Genomic DNA, 13,967 nt, shown 5'->3' with positions numbered 1-13,967 from the left:
TTTTCGAACACTGTTTTAAGGGCCTTTTGCAGATCTGAGAGCGACGACTTCTCGTTAATTTCAAACAAGAGGACGGAAAATCCACTACAGGCAGCCCTCAGATGCGAAACCTTCATGGCTTCAAAATCTCCTTCTTCGCTCGATCTCGTTCCAGCCAACTCAACGAAAGTCTCGAGCTCTTTCCACGCTAAAACAAAGAATCCAATTGCGTTACTTCAGGTACTGTACTATTAATACAAAGAAGAACTAACGTTTAATTTCTTGTCGAATCCATTTAACAAGTTGGTCACACTCGGCAAATCGATTCAAACACTCTATCTCAGAAGTTTCCATTGAAGACAAAAACTGACCAGCAGAGACGGTTTCAGAAGTGATGGCTTCTAGTGGTTGTTGGCGAAAACCAGAGGAGCTCTGCAAAGCAAACAAACACCTTGCAAATCATTCAAAAATTTAACCGAGTACACTCATACCTGAAGCAATATTTTCCGTACTGATAGAAAACAGTGTTGTACTCCCAAAACGCGGCAGACGTTCTCTACGGCGCGTGCGGCATCTACGGTTTTGCTCAGAGAAGTATACTGCAAAATTTGGTCCAGTCGAATTGACAAGAGCTCTTCAGCAGACAACATCCGTTCCAGTTCTTTCCTCAAGTGTTGTTCGTCACCAAGAACGCCTCTAAAAGCTGTGTCCAAGACTTCAAGAATAATAGAACCGTCATCAATGGAACAACAAAGTGTTTCCCACTCGTCGAAAGCCGGCGCTATAACGTATGAAACAAACGCAGCAATCGAAAGCGAACTGCTTGCACAGGTTGCGTCTCTCCTTCTCGACTCTTTGAAACGATCTCCATGTCTCGCCCAGATTCGCGTGAAGACAGCACTATCTCTCAATTCTTCTAGGCGATCAATGAAGTGCTCAACATCGTCTGGCAGACTGAAGTAAACAACTTCTACACCATAGTCTTCTCGAGTCTTGGCAAGACTAGAGAGAGGCATATCAGACAAGTCCAAGCCGAAACGCAAACCCTCAAGCGAAACTAAAGAAAAACATGAAAAAAATAGGAAACAAATTTTTGAGGCTCACCATTGCCCTGAGCTCGACAGGCACTGACGAAGTTCTTAACTACATTCTCCTTTTCGCGAAAAGCTTTCAACTCGATAGAACGATCGGCTAGCGCTTTTCTTGCTCGGTTTTCAAGGCTATCACAGGATCTCAAGTCTACGGCTTTGCATAATTCCAACAACGTTTCCCTGTTCTTCTTTGCACGTTGTAACTGCTTTACTGTGATCTCACCGGAAACGAGTTTCTCAACGTAATCCTTCACCTCTGCTTTTCCTCTTGCCATAAGAGACAAGAAAAAATCCCTACTTTCTTCAGAAGTAAAGTGCTCCTCTACAAACGCCAATAAAGAATAACAAGCACATAAAAAGATGAGCTCAAAAATACCAGAAATTTCTAGAAATTGAATCCAGATGGGCCAAGTAAGAAGGCTCTCAAAAAAGACTTCGCTGCTAGATTCCAATGGAGAAATTTTTTTCTCAAACACCCTTCTGAGTAAACGACGAGAATGACTTTCCTTCCCGGCTGAACTAGTAGCGGACTTAAGAAGACTCGTAAACGTCGACTCGTCATCGCCGCTTTTCTAAAAATATTGCCATGTAGCATAAACAACGCATCGCATAGTATAGAGAGTACAGTGAGCAAATTTTCTATGGCAGGTTCAGATGCATCTATGAGGCATTCTTTAATGACTGGTTGATACTTTGATTCGTCCAAATCGCAATAGGTCTTAATAATAATTACCCCATCCTCAACCTACCAAGAAGGCAACGTCTTTGCCTAACAAAAGAAAACCCAGCAGCACAACCCTTACCTTTTTCAGCTTTTCAGACAAATTTGGTTTAAGACAAGATATCCAGATGGCCTGCAGTTTCTCCGGCAAAGAAGTACATTCCAACATAACATTCCAAGCCTAAGCCCGTTTACGTAGGTCAACATTACGCTCTATCAACAACTCTCACCTGAAGTTGATGAACAACTGAAGAGCATTTCGCGAAACTTAGACGAATCCACTCAGACACGTTCCGCGCAGCATATTCCGTTTGCGAGATACAAAGAGGCTTCTTTCCAGGTTTCACATCCTCCAATTTCTCATCGCGTTCTACAAGTTGCTGCATAACGTTTAAATGCGCAAATACCAAATCGACTGAAGCCCGAATGAGACGCATGTGCTCATCTTTGTGCCGAAATTTTCCACGCAATACTTCTAGAAGATCAACGCTAGCAATAGTTCCGCATTTGTTTAGAGAATAGACGTCGGCCAGGCAAAGATCGGACTTGCTGTAATAACATACGCTTACCTACTGCCACGTAATTCAAATAAGTATATTATAAACCTTACCAGTCGGTATCATAAACTGAATTAATCAGTGTCTGTAAGCAACTTTCCAAAACAATTTCCTACATTTAAGAAAATGATGCTACCAAACACTCGCAAAGATCGGGCCATATGAGCTTACAGAAAGAGCAAGATAAGGAGTATTGACGCATTTTTCAAGAGCCCTTGCCGCCTCGCTCGGGTGAAGTAGGCTAATAAATTCTTTCAAATCATCAGGCTGATGGGCGTAGACCATAACCCTTCCTAAAAGAGCATCAGCCTGGAGTAGAAGTTGAAGTTCGTTTGTATATTTCATTAAAACTCTGAAGAGAAAATAGGTATACGGTAAAGAATAAAATTACGTTAAGATCAAAACCTTGGCTTTGTCTCCTTTCGGTAGGAGTCAATAATATCTTTGTGTAGGCCGCATAATGACCACCACGAAAAGGCATTGTGATCACCGTGTCGGGGCGACTCAAACGGACAAACAACGTCTGATAAAAAATGAATTAGTGGAACTGCCAACAGCCAAAGAGGTTGAAGTGATTGCAGCTGACAGACGCGATGACAGACGGAAGTCACGGCACCGAGAGCAAGCCTAAATAAAAAAGAAATAGAATACAGCACAAACCAAGAATAAAACCAACCGTCGGAAGTCAGGAAAATTAGCAAAAACTGCGTCATAAGAAGGACACGTCTTATTTTTGACATCAGGAGAAACGTAAAAGCTTCTGGCTAAAATCTCGAAGTCACTTGCTTCCATTTGACTCTCAAGTTTAAGGTCTTCAATAAGTATAGCTATGGCAATCGCAGACACAACCGTCTCCCTGGCGTCCGAGGAGAGGTCCTTTATCAGTGCTATGTCGGCCTTTAGCACTTCTGAAACCATCTAAAGTGGAAAATGTCGATGTAAGCCATTCGCAAGGAAACTTTGGAATACCTTTTCTGGGACAAAACCGGTTGGAGAAATCGAAAACGGCTGACAATGAGGCTTGTCTTCTAAAACTTTATAAAAGACCAGAGACTTAGTAATCTTCAAAAACGACTGAACTGCCTCTTGCGCAGTTCCATTGCCTTTGGACTCATTGCAGAGAAAACTCTTCCAGTTGGAAAGCATTGACTTTATAGTTGCGTCTCGCCCGTCAGCTTGACGCGCAGCTGAAACACCGAATAATACCTTTCCCACTTTACGAATTTTAGATAACTCTGGATGAATAGCGTCGTCATACTTATTAAATGTGCCTAATAGGGAAGAATACTGCAAAAGATACGGACAACTCAATATTAAACTTGCCATGATCATAATCGCGAGAAATGCATAAGACGCGGTTTAAATTGCCTCCTTCCTTTCCTTTACCAATGTCCTCATACACCTTGCGATCTTTAGAGGTGTGGTCTGCTTTTGACTTTAGGATGACGTACTTGTACGGAATCTGACATCCTCTCAAACGAAGCGGAAAAGTGTAGGTTCCGCATAATTTCAGGTACGTTTCGCCTTTGTGATCTCTAAACGCTCGCTCTATAGCAAACAACAAAAGAAAAAAACCTGCGCCTTACACTTCATCTAAAACTGCCATTTCTGCATAGTTCTTTTTCCAATTTCCAAGATCTGTATTGCCAAATCTGATTTTCACTACGTGATTCTTGTTTCTTTGATCCAATTGCCAATGAGGGGAGAGTAAAGCATGAAACCAAACGGTAACACCTTTACGCTCTGCTCCAGTTTGACAGCCAACCGTTTCATCACCGCTAAGCGACGTCCACAATTAACATCACAAACAGTCTACAGAACTAACACTAAAACTTGCTTCATAGCTTCTTCGTCAGACAGCTGTGGTTGGCTGATTTGGGTATGATCATTACTACCGTTCCTAAAATTCCCCAGAGTTGCGCTTCATCACAGTTACAGTAAATGCATAATAACTGACGTTGAGGCATGCTCAATCTCCCCTCTTTCCTCTGTTGTTTCCTCGCCTCCTTTCACAGAGGTCTTACGGCTATCAATGCCGTTTTTGTTGCTCTTGTTAGAAGTGGATTGCTGTCGGCCTCCTTTCTTCTCAGACACCTGACTGCCGTCTACTTTCCCGGACGGGGTATTGCCTCTATTGTCCGCAGAAGCGATTTTGTCTTCATAATGCTTCAGACTCTCTGCATTGTTACTAGGAAGAGAAAAGAAAAGCTTATCATACATAAATTCAGGTATTAGTAGTCCTCACATCTTTTCAGATTTCACCGTCTTTCCTTCATCATGCGATTCAGATCCAACCGCTCTCTCGACCTTCTTACTATTTCCGCTGCGATTAGTCGAATGCTGATCTTTTGATGGCGGCCTTTTGACTCCTCGTCGACCAGCAAACGATCCTTGAGGAATGACATCTTGACCCTTGCCATCAGGCGGCTTTTTCAAACTATAAAGACAAGCAGACACGCACTCAGAGCAAAGCAGTTTCATCCAAATAAAATATACCCTAAAAGAACCTCTTGACCTGAAGTTGAAGCGTTTTCTTGATGATCCGCAGATCCTGTTTTCAATGACAATCACAGTTATTCCATTTCTGGCATAAAAGATATACCATACCAATGGCTGTCAGACCGCTACACGACCCCGGGAAATCACGACGATCTGCATGTGCAGGTTCTATTTTCGCCTCAAGTTAGGAAGATTGTTTGTAGCTGTACCTGTAGCTCTATGCCCAGTAGCCTGTGCTGCTTCTCCATCTTCTCTGTCGGACTCTACGCTGCTGGCCAAATCATCCTTATTCACGCCAATGAGAGCTACGACCGATAAACGAAGGGTTATCAAATCACGTGATCACAGAGCAGGAAAACCACAGCCCTGGCCCCTCTAATAGCGAAAACGCAATGAACGCCTCGTAAATTCTGCCTTGAAATTCCGCATTAACTTGTCGTACATTTTTCGTCTTCGGCCAAAGCACTTTCACGCTTCTTCGCATTTCCTTTTCGCCAACAGGTCAGTTTGTTCTTCAATTTAGCGTCTTTTTTTCTTTTCTTCGCCACTTTCGCCTCTTTCGTTGCTCTGTCGGACATGGCGACGCTCGATTGTGAAGGCTTCTGCGGTCCCGGATCACATGACGTCATTCTGCTGACGGAACTGTCTCTAAATACTAGAGAATGAAAAAATGCGGAACCCATACAACCTCTGGCATTCATAATTGCAACGCATCTTGAACAAAGCGCGTATTTGGATAAGCCTGTCAATAAAATCTGTGTGTTAGCATAATCATAGAACAACCAGTGGGCTGCCTTCAGACATTCTCCGAGCAGTTTTTAACAAGACGACGCCAAAATGCTCTGCGCTATTAATTATTGATCAAATCAAGACATTGATCTGTGGTCCTACAGCATACTATAATAAAACCAATTACACATCACACGCTAATTAAATTATTGCAGCAATACCATGCAGCGGCACTGTCGCCCTAATTAAAAGTGATAAAGAAAAAACATACTACCAACGTGACTACTATGTACTACAAAAACTTGTGAGCTAATTAGCTAGCTTGGCTTAGTGTATTTGGCCCAAAAGGGGAAGATCTTACAAGCTTGAGCTCTGTATTCTTCAGTCACCATTGCATTAATAAGATGCCTTCGGGTTGCCTTTGCGTCGAATTTGTTTGACCAAGTGTCGAGCATGAACTGAGCACGAGCGCGATCGTCCTTCTTTTGCTCAAATGGATGCAAATCATTAGAATCAAACGGCGTGGGACCCAAAATTCTTGCAATATATTCCCACTTCGCTTGAATACACTTGGCTGCTTCAAATCGTTCTTTCGGAGAAACTGGTCTATCGAGGAAATCTTCCAATGAGGCTGGAGAGTCTGAAAGAGAACAACTCAAAGAGGCTGCTTTAACAACTTGATTATCTAGAGGCAAACTAGACTTAAGCCTTCTATATGCACAGAAATATTATGTAAGTACTATACCCATTACGTGCGGCCCTTTTTGAGCGTCATTTTGGCGGTCTTCTAAGCCACAAGCTGCTGCAGAAATGAAAGCCTTTTCTGCTGCTAGAGCCTAAAGTAAAAGTTTAGGTCATAAAAACCATCGTTTACGTCTTAAACCTCCTCGTCCGAAAGCTGGACGGAGGATGCATCAGAATTCAGGACATACAGTGCAGCAAGTAGGTCGCACTTGCGCAAGCAAGAAACCAGATCTGAAACCAATGCGTTTAGACGCTGGTCCCACAAGCGGAGAACGCTGTGAAAATCTCTACAAGCTATGACATCTGACGCCTTCAGCCCCAATTCTTTACCGAGTACATGAGTGCTTTCGTTACTTAGATCTAAAGTCGTCAGGAGGCCGGCTTTGACTTTTCTCGGTAGCATGCAGTAGTGATCAGTTGGCACTACCAACAACTCTCGAAGCGTGTCAGTATATTTCTCCGTCTTCATTATGGTAGAGACTGGTGAGTCATCCGATTTCGCTTTTTCAATCAGGAACCGTTTATGCGCTGGTGGGTTCACCATCAACTTTTTCAGCGCCGACGTACTCAAGCAAAAACTGTGGTCCGTGATCGTGCCCGGACTCCTATCGTCCAACACTTCCTGAACCATGTTCAGCATCTCGTTGACGAAGTGGAAGCACTCTGCTTCAGAATCGACGGGGCCACGAGCAACAACGTCGATTGCTTTTGCTGCCTCGTCTAGTTCAATAAGTCCTTCAATTGTGATTTCGTTTAATCGTTTCTCCAAAATTATGCCGTCTTTCCAAACAAGCGGCGAAGGATCGAGACGAACGACCGATCGTGTCTGAAGAAACGGAATGGTTCCGGGAACGATGATATCGGTTTCATCGTGGCACTCGAGACGACGGCCTACGTATATGATCATCTTTTTGTTTGCCTTCCAGAACTCGTCTCGACGTCGCTCTGTCATGAGAGCGGGAAATCGATAAACGTTATCTTGGTTCGGAACTGGATAGCAAATTTCCAAACTGCAAAGCAATTCCATGAGCTCTTTAATTGAGAAAATGCTTTGATCCTTATTGAACAGCCGAATAGCATGCTCAACTCTCTCAGAACTCACTGCTCCGTCATCGACTCCTTCCAGACGAACCGGAAAAGTATTTGGTGACATGATCGGACCGATTACGTTGTGACAGAGCCACGAGGGATCCAATATGACGTTTTCACCAAATTCAATAATCTAAAATTTAAACTGAGACTTACATTCAGCTGAATGCATTCTTAGCACAATACCTCTCCAATTCCATGAAGAAACTTAAAAAACTGGTCAAGAACTTCTTTCTGTAGACCGCTGTAAATGTTTGACCGAACAATGAGACTGAAAAAGACTTTTGAAATGAAAAAGCGACAATGATCAGTCTTGAGCTATCAAGAGATGAGTAAAAAATCTCGCGTAAAAGTTCGTTTAAACGCCAATATAAACCTGTTCTTCAAGTGAGGGAAAGTCGTTTAGTGCATCTGCAAATGTCAGCGAAGCAGATGACACCTGCAAAAACGAAGCATCTCCGTCTTTGCTGTTCACCCTAATGAAGCCTTGAACATTTTTGCCAAACAGGACCGCGACGACATACCGAACAAATCGCGGAAGATATATCCCGCTAGATTCAAGAGCTTTCAGAGGAGAAGAAGCTTTACTAATACTCCTCAGTCGCGGCAATAAACTTGATTGTAGTTTGTCGACAATGCTGAAAACAGCTGGAGCTTCCTAAGTTTATACATATTGTAAATCACGTTAAATTATATCACTTTGTCAAACCTTGATGATTTTAGTTTTCAGACAATAAATATGTTCGCGCAAACTCTGCATAACTGGCGATGTTGAGTCACGACAGTCCATTATGAAGTGCTTGGAAGAGAATTCGAAGCATTTTTCGAATTTTGACTGTAGTGACCTTTGAAGTCGTGTCAGTAGCTCGCGCTTGCTAACTTTGTCGCCTCTGCTGCCGATTAGCACAACACAATTATTCGTCGACGATCCAATGCTGCACTTGGTGAGCGAAAGCCAGTACAATGAAGACAAATAGAGCTCTTCGTCCGACCCCTCAAGATTGACGACGAGAAGGTAAATGGTAGTCGATTCCGAGAAGAAAAGGCTGTGAGTCTTATGAAAGTTCGGCTGACCGGCAAAATCGCAAAACACCACTTCGCCCGCTTTGTCAATCCTTGCCTCTATAATGTTAATGCCAGCGGTCCGTAAACTCGGATCTAACGATCCGTCAACTTCACTGACGTTTTGCGTTGCCAAGGGCATACGGCGTAACGAATTCATAAGAGTCGTTTTCCCAGCACCAGCAACTCCAATTAGACAAACTTTTATCTTTGAAGGCTCCGTCGTTCCAAGCTCTTTCAGTCTTGAATATCGACTTCTTTTCTAAAGAGAAGCTTTACTTTGTTCCTATTGCACGCGATAAAGACGCATTTACCCAGGCCTCTCTCAAAAGTTTTCGAACTTTTCCTTTAGCACATTGGTACGGGAGCATATCATTCTGTAAAAGACAAAATAAGCTCACGCAAAGACTCCATTGAGCAAATGCTTGAAAAGGCCTTTGAAAAGCCTTTATTTCATTCATTGACGCTCCAAAAAAGCCTCTAATCCTTTTATTTCAAATCTTTGCTTATCTTTCGTATTTACTTATTAGGAGCATGAATCCTAAATAACTTGCCTCATTAAAACTGCTCGGATCCGCGCCTTTGTCGAGACATAAACGACAAATCTTTTCAGAATCCTCAATATTGATCAATGCTGCCAAATGCAATACATTTGCATTCGAAACCTGTATAATCCCCAAATAAAACAATTAATTAAAATCACATGGCAAAGAGTACACTCGAAGAAGTTGAAACGTCGACGCCTGCTGAAATGAATTGCATAAGCAAATGCTTCATTTCATCCGTCAATTCTTCACGATTCCAACAGCACTCCAAGAATTCAGAAAATGCAGATTTGTCATACTGAGAAGAAAAGAATGTGCCGGCTACTTTATAATCGAGCTATTTCAACTAAAACTTTGGTACTTAGAAGGTACACAGCATGCATACAGAAATCGCCCAATTTACAGTTAGAGAGAGAATGCGGCCCTTCGCGTAGAACTGACAAGGTAAGCCAAGTCAGTCCTTGACATACCACATTTTCTCATTAACTGAACAGTCGCTTTCAATGAGATGAGTAGCCACTTCAAAATTATGTAGTTGACACGCTGTCATTAGTGGAGTATTGAGCTCCTAAAGAAAATAATATCACAACGTCACAATTCTAACCTTATATATACCGAGTCTAATTTGTTCAGCATCATAGGGGTATTAACAGTAAAGAATTGAGCCACATCTCTGCCACCTGCCAGATGAAGCAGAGATCCGTGCTGAATTAAAAAGGTTGAGAAGTCAAGTTAATTGACATAGACTGTAGTGAATATTACCGATGTTTCATTTTCAAGAGAACACCCGATATCGCAAAGACGAGCAATAACTGACAACATATTGTGCTTAGTGGCAGTCTCCAATAATTTGGACTTTTGGTAAACAACAGCTAGTTACAGTCTAATTCATCACAAACACTACAATGAATCCTACTTCGTCTGCTGTTGCTCCGGCATCAAGAAGAAGGTGTACAATTTTCGCATGCTTTTTGCTGCAAGCGAGAAGTAGCAAATTGGCTCCATCCTAATATCGTAAAAGCAATCGAATTAATAACGCAACAGAACGATCTCCTTCATTTACACTAGTTCTGTCATCAAGTGAACAGTCCAATGTAACGAGACGATCGACGACGCAAAGACAACCATTTTCACATGCAACGAACAACGCGTCGCTCCCGTTCTAATATAAAATTAAAACCTACCGACATTCTACATGAAATACCTCAACAAGTAACTCATGGGCAAATTCGTTAATTAGTAAATCTGCGACGTCAGCTCTTTTCCTTGCACAGGCTTCGGTAAAATATCTCCAAGCATCCTATATGTACGATAAGGTAAAAATAGACTTTGCACACAGTAGAAATCTTACCCGGACGACACTTCGATTTCGTTCCACAATATGCTTTACAACTGAGATCAAACCGCCACTGCAGGCTGCCATTAACAAAGTTTCCTACTCAAAATAACAGGCAGTGAAAAGGAGAATCGACTAACCGTCTAAACCAAACAATATTGAAAAACTAAGCAAACGTTACAAACAAGAAAAAAAATCGAACACAGCTTTACACCTATAGCACATTCAGATGAAAGTACTGTAAAGCTCACCTCATCTAAGGAGCATCCTCTAGATTCAAGTCGTCGTACAATTGGTAAAAGCCCATTTTCATAGGCGTAAACGAGAGGAGTCTTGTCGCCCTTAAATTGGAAATAATTAAAGAAATTGGATAGCGTTACATGTAACAACTCTGTGAAAATCGGCCAAGGCATTATCCGAGATGACACTTATTAAAAAGTCTGCCACGCTTGTGTGCCCGCCTTTGCAAGCCTGATGCAAAGCACTTTCGCCCCACTAAAACATGCATGTCTAGAGATTTCTTTAAGAAGTACAGCTGTCAAACATACTATAAACTTCACTGAAGCAAGAGAAGAATTTAAAGAGGCAAGAAACTTGATAGCAGACAGAGATGTAGTTGCAGCCATTAGAGAAAGTTGAAACAGCTAAATAGAAAAAAGTCATTGTTCGCGTAAAATCGGTAATGGTCGAGTTTCTACATATTTCTGATTGAAATCAACGCCGGAATTCACAAGAAACCGTAATAAGGCAGCACCTCCACCGTTTAGGCAACGACAATCTACTAAACCTGCCTGCTGTTGCAAACGACTAAAGGTCATCATCGCATTATACCAATTAATTAGCGTCCTACATTCATAGAGTTATCGTAGTGCAAAGAACAACCCAATTCAACAAGACGCTTTGCAACGAGAAGAAGCCCACTTTGGCACGCATAGATCAAAGGAGTGCAGTCAAACTAAGACAATTTGCGTTTGTGCGGTTAGTGATCGCATGCATTAAGTATATGTCAAAAACACTTACCTTATCACATTCATCAAGAGCCACGTGACTGTCAATCAAAAATTGCGAGACGCCATGGTGCCCGTATTTGCAAGCTAAATGAAGTAAACTTTGCTGATCCTAATATAGTTAGGCAAAAAATCATTTATTCTGAATGTAAACGTTTCCCTATGTACCGAATTTTTCTGATTCATAGACCGCGAATCTAACGCAGCAAGAATGCGAACTATTGACAACTGTCCACTGAGACAAGCTTTCATTATCGGAGTCCATCCTCTCTAAAACAAGCATGTATAAAAGAAGACGACTAAAAAGGATTCCTTACACAATCTGAATCGGTTACATTGATTCCTAAATCGATTAAAAAACGGGCCACTTTAACGCCGAGAACATTTCTGCAAGCCAAATGCAAAGCGGTCTGGTCATCCTGCAAAAAGCTTACAGTTTACTACGTTTTGCTGAGAGAAATCACTTTGAAACCTTGTTTTTCCTAGACAAATCCCATATTCGCGACTCTAGTAGCATTTTCGTTGTTATTATGTGACCGCCTCTACATGCCTTCATCAAAGAAGTCTCGCTCATCTACAGACGTAGTTGAAAAAGACGAGTAAACAAAACAACTGCCAGTGCACATAATCTGTTTCTTCGGGGTTCAACTTGAGCTCGCCCATCAGGTACTCCGCAGTAGGCGTGTGCCCATTCTCACAGCTCAGATGAAGACCCGATTTTCCAAGCTATGCACATACACGCAGATATTAATTAAACGAGAAAAAAAGAGTTCTGCCACCTTATCTTTTGCCCTGATATTAGCGCCTTTTTGATAAAGAAATTTGACCGCTCGCAGCAATCCTTCTTTGCAGGCGACAAGAAAAAGAGTCTCGCCATTCTAAGCAAAAATAAGTTTAATTAATTAATTAATTAATTAATAAAAAAAAATAGAAATAAGAGCTAACTAACATCGTTGACTGACTCCAGTCCGAAATAATTTCTTAGTGGTGCAGGTCTCTGGTGGCACAACATATGTCGGTAACTAAAGAAGTTTATAAGCAGAAATGAAATAAACTTACGTTGGCAATCGGTCCTGCTCCAATGCCTTCATCGCAGAAGCGCTGAAACAAGAAGAAAAAGACGTTCTCCTTCGAATGCTCGAGAGCCAAATGAAGAGCACATTTTCCGAACTGCAATTCCCAAAAAACATTAATTTTACTTCCCGGTTCTTTTCAAATTAATCTAACAACCTGATTTCTGACCCAGATTTCGCACTCTTTATCTTGTAGCCATTCTACTAGTCTACAATTGCCACCCACTACAGCGCTCAAAAACGGCGTCATTCCGTTCTATTCGATAAGCAATTTAATTAATTATTATATCAAAGACAACATAATTTTTTCTACCTCTCCCCTTTGGTCCAAGTCTAGACCGTGTTCATCTGCGAGACTTACTGCTAAATCCAAATGACCTCCTTCACATGCGCAAAGAAGAGTTGTGGAACCCAACTACAATTCAAAATAGTCTCATGTGACCTCTACCAAGTACTAGTATACTGATTACGGTTCCAGAATCGCGATAATTGAATCCAGCAGAGACGAGCCAAGCCATTGCCTCTGTTCTAGCCCCCAAACATGCTAAATGCAAAGCTCCTGCTCCTGCCTAGATTTTAACAAACACACCTTGTTACAATAAAAGAAAATAGAAAATATTCCAATACTGACGTCAGCTGTTGCTGTCATGTCGCAGCCCTTCGCACTCAGGTACTTCATGATTTCAACATTTCCAGCCGCACATGAAGTCAAAAAAGGAGTTCTTTTCCACTATAAGAAATTGTCAGACTTATTGAGGTAACGTGACCTATTTACGCAATCGTGGGCTTCAATATCAGCGCCATGCTCAATCAGTAATTTGACAGCATCAAATTTGTTGAATTCGCATGCCCAATGCAACGGTGTTTTCCCCAACTATTACAAAAATAAAATTCAATAATGAATAATGAGTCAATTTATCAATTACGAAGTCATGGGCATCAAGCCATGCTTCACTGTCAAGAAGAAGAGAACAAATGTCGACATTCCCCGCTTCACAGCCATGATGAAGGGCTGTTTCCTTTTTCTGCACAAAAATCATAAATCCATCCAATAAATTAATAAAGTAAACTAAAAACTATACTGTACCTTGTTTCTCAGAAGAACGTTGCATTTTTTCGCGAGCAGCTTCTTCACGATTGAAAGTAGTCCGCGTTTGCAAGAATAGAGCAATGGCGTACTTCCCATCTGCATCACTGTTATTTACTCATTCCATCTATAATATCACGTGCCTCGTCGTAGGATTCGATATCAGCTCCCAAATCGAGCAGAACTGAGGCGATCTCTTCATACTTAAGCCAGCAAGCCAAATGAAGCGCAGAAACGTCGATCTACGCATATAACACCGCGAGCACTGGCGAAAAAATGCGTGTATGAGACCAACATCGTCTGTCTCGTCCAAAGGCCCTTCGCTGGAAACAGCAACTCCTTGGTCCTCGATCAAGCGCTTCACTTCGATCGAATTCCGGCTTCGTATGGCTTGAAAGAGGACGGCGGGTCCGGAGAGATGTCCGTAGAGAGCTGAAGATTCACCCAT

General features: G+C 41.9%; 2 protein-coding genes across 2 annotated transcripts; both read right to left on the bottom strand.

Moving 5' to 3' along the window:
• Nucleotides 1–5,695: 5,695 nt before the first annotated feature.
• On the bottom strand, nucleotides 5,696–9,130 carry LOC136193339 (uncharacterized). The gene is made up of 9 exons (XM_065982223.1): nucleotides 9,026–9,130; nucleotides 8,786–8,848; nucleotides 8,119–8,733; nucleotides 7,934–8,067; nucleotides 7,786–7,885; nucleotides 7,596–7,727; nucleotides 6,460–7,542; nucleotides 6,322–6,412; nucleotides 5,696–6,261 (listed from the first exon to the last, which is right to left on the bottom strand). The coding sequence occupies exons 2-9, from the start codon at nucleotides 8,840–8,842 to the stop codon at nucleotides 5,894–5,896; spliced, it is 2,580 nt and encodes an 859-aa protein (XP_065838295.1). The 5' UTR covers nucleotides 8,843–8,848; nucleotides 9,026–9,130; the 3' UTR covers nucleotides 5,696–5,893.
• Nucleotides 8,786–13,967, bottom strand: LOC136193061 (serine/threonine-protein phosphatase 6 regulatory ankyrin repeat subunit B-like). The gene is made up of 30 exons (XM_065981850.1): nucleotides 13,815–13,967; nucleotides 13,663–13,761; nucleotides 13,520–13,618; nucleotides 13,359–13,457; nucleotides 13,208–13,306; nucleotides 13,064–13,162; nucleotides 12,903–13,001; nucleotides 12,746–12,847; nucleotides 12,590–12,688; nucleotides 12,419–12,529; nucleotides 12,309–12,356; nucleotides 12,139–12,237; nucleotides 11,984–12,085; nucleotides 11,832–11,933; nucleotides 11,677–11,778; nucleotides 11,528–11,629; nucleotides 11,373–11,471; nucleotides 11,203–11,307; nucleotides 11,051–11,143; nucleotides 10,901–10,996; nucleotides 10,743–10,847; nucleotides 10,604–10,693; nucleotides 10,368–10,451; nucleotides 10,221–10,316; nucleotides 10,080–10,178; nucleotides 9,933–10,022; nucleotides 9,779–9,871; nucleotides 9,632–9,721; nucleotides 9,487–9,584; nucleotides 8,786–9,314 (listed from the first exon to the last, which is right to left on the bottom strand). Exons 1-30 carry the CDS (start codon nucleotides 13,965–13,967, stop codon nucleotides 9,257–9,259), a joined length of 2,910 nt encoding a protein of 969 aa, XP_065837922.1. The 3' UTR covers nucleotides 8,786–9,256.

The sequence above is a fragment of the Oscarella lobularis genome, chromosome 11 (genome assembly GCF_947507565.1).
Source record: "Oscarella lobularis chromosome 11, ooOscLobu1.1, whole genome shotgun sequence".
Lineage (NCBI taxonomy): Eukaryota > Metazoa > Porifera > Homoscleromorpha > Homosclerophorida > Oscarellidae > Oscarella > Oscarella lobularis.
This window is presented reverse-complemented; position numbering and strand designations above follow the sequence as displayed.

What these genes read in the sequence shown, in the direction of transcription:
- LOC136193339 (XM_065982223.1), bottom strand. Translation starts at nt 8,842, where the DNA reads ATGCTCCCGTACCAATGTGCTAAAGGAAAAGTTCGAAAACTTTTGAGA. An exon ending in AACTTTTGAGAGAGGCCTGG is followed by an intron (nt 8,734 to 8,785) that starts GTAAATGCGTCT and finishes GCTTCTCTTTAG; the next exon opens with AAAAGAAGTCGATATTCAAG. An exon ending in TTCTTCATGGAATTGGAGAG is followed by an intron (nt 7,543 to 7,595) that starts GTATTGTGCTAA and finishes TTTAAATTTTAG; the next exon opens with ATTATTGAATTTGGTGAAAA.
- LOC136193061 (XM_065981850.1), bottom strand. Translation starts at nt 13,967, where the DNA reads ATGGGTGAATCTTCAGCTCTCTACGGACATCTCTCCGGACCCGCCGTC. An exon ending in CCCATGAGTTACTTGTTGAG is followed by an intron (nt 10,179 to 10,220) that starts GTATTTCATGTA and finishes ATTTTATATTAG; the next exon opens with AACGGGAGCGACGCGTTGTT. An exon ending in CTCTTGAAAATGAAACATCG is followed by an intron (nt 9,722 to 9,778) that starts GTAATATTCACT and finishes TTTTTAATTCAG; the next exon opens with CACGGATCTCTGCTTCATCT.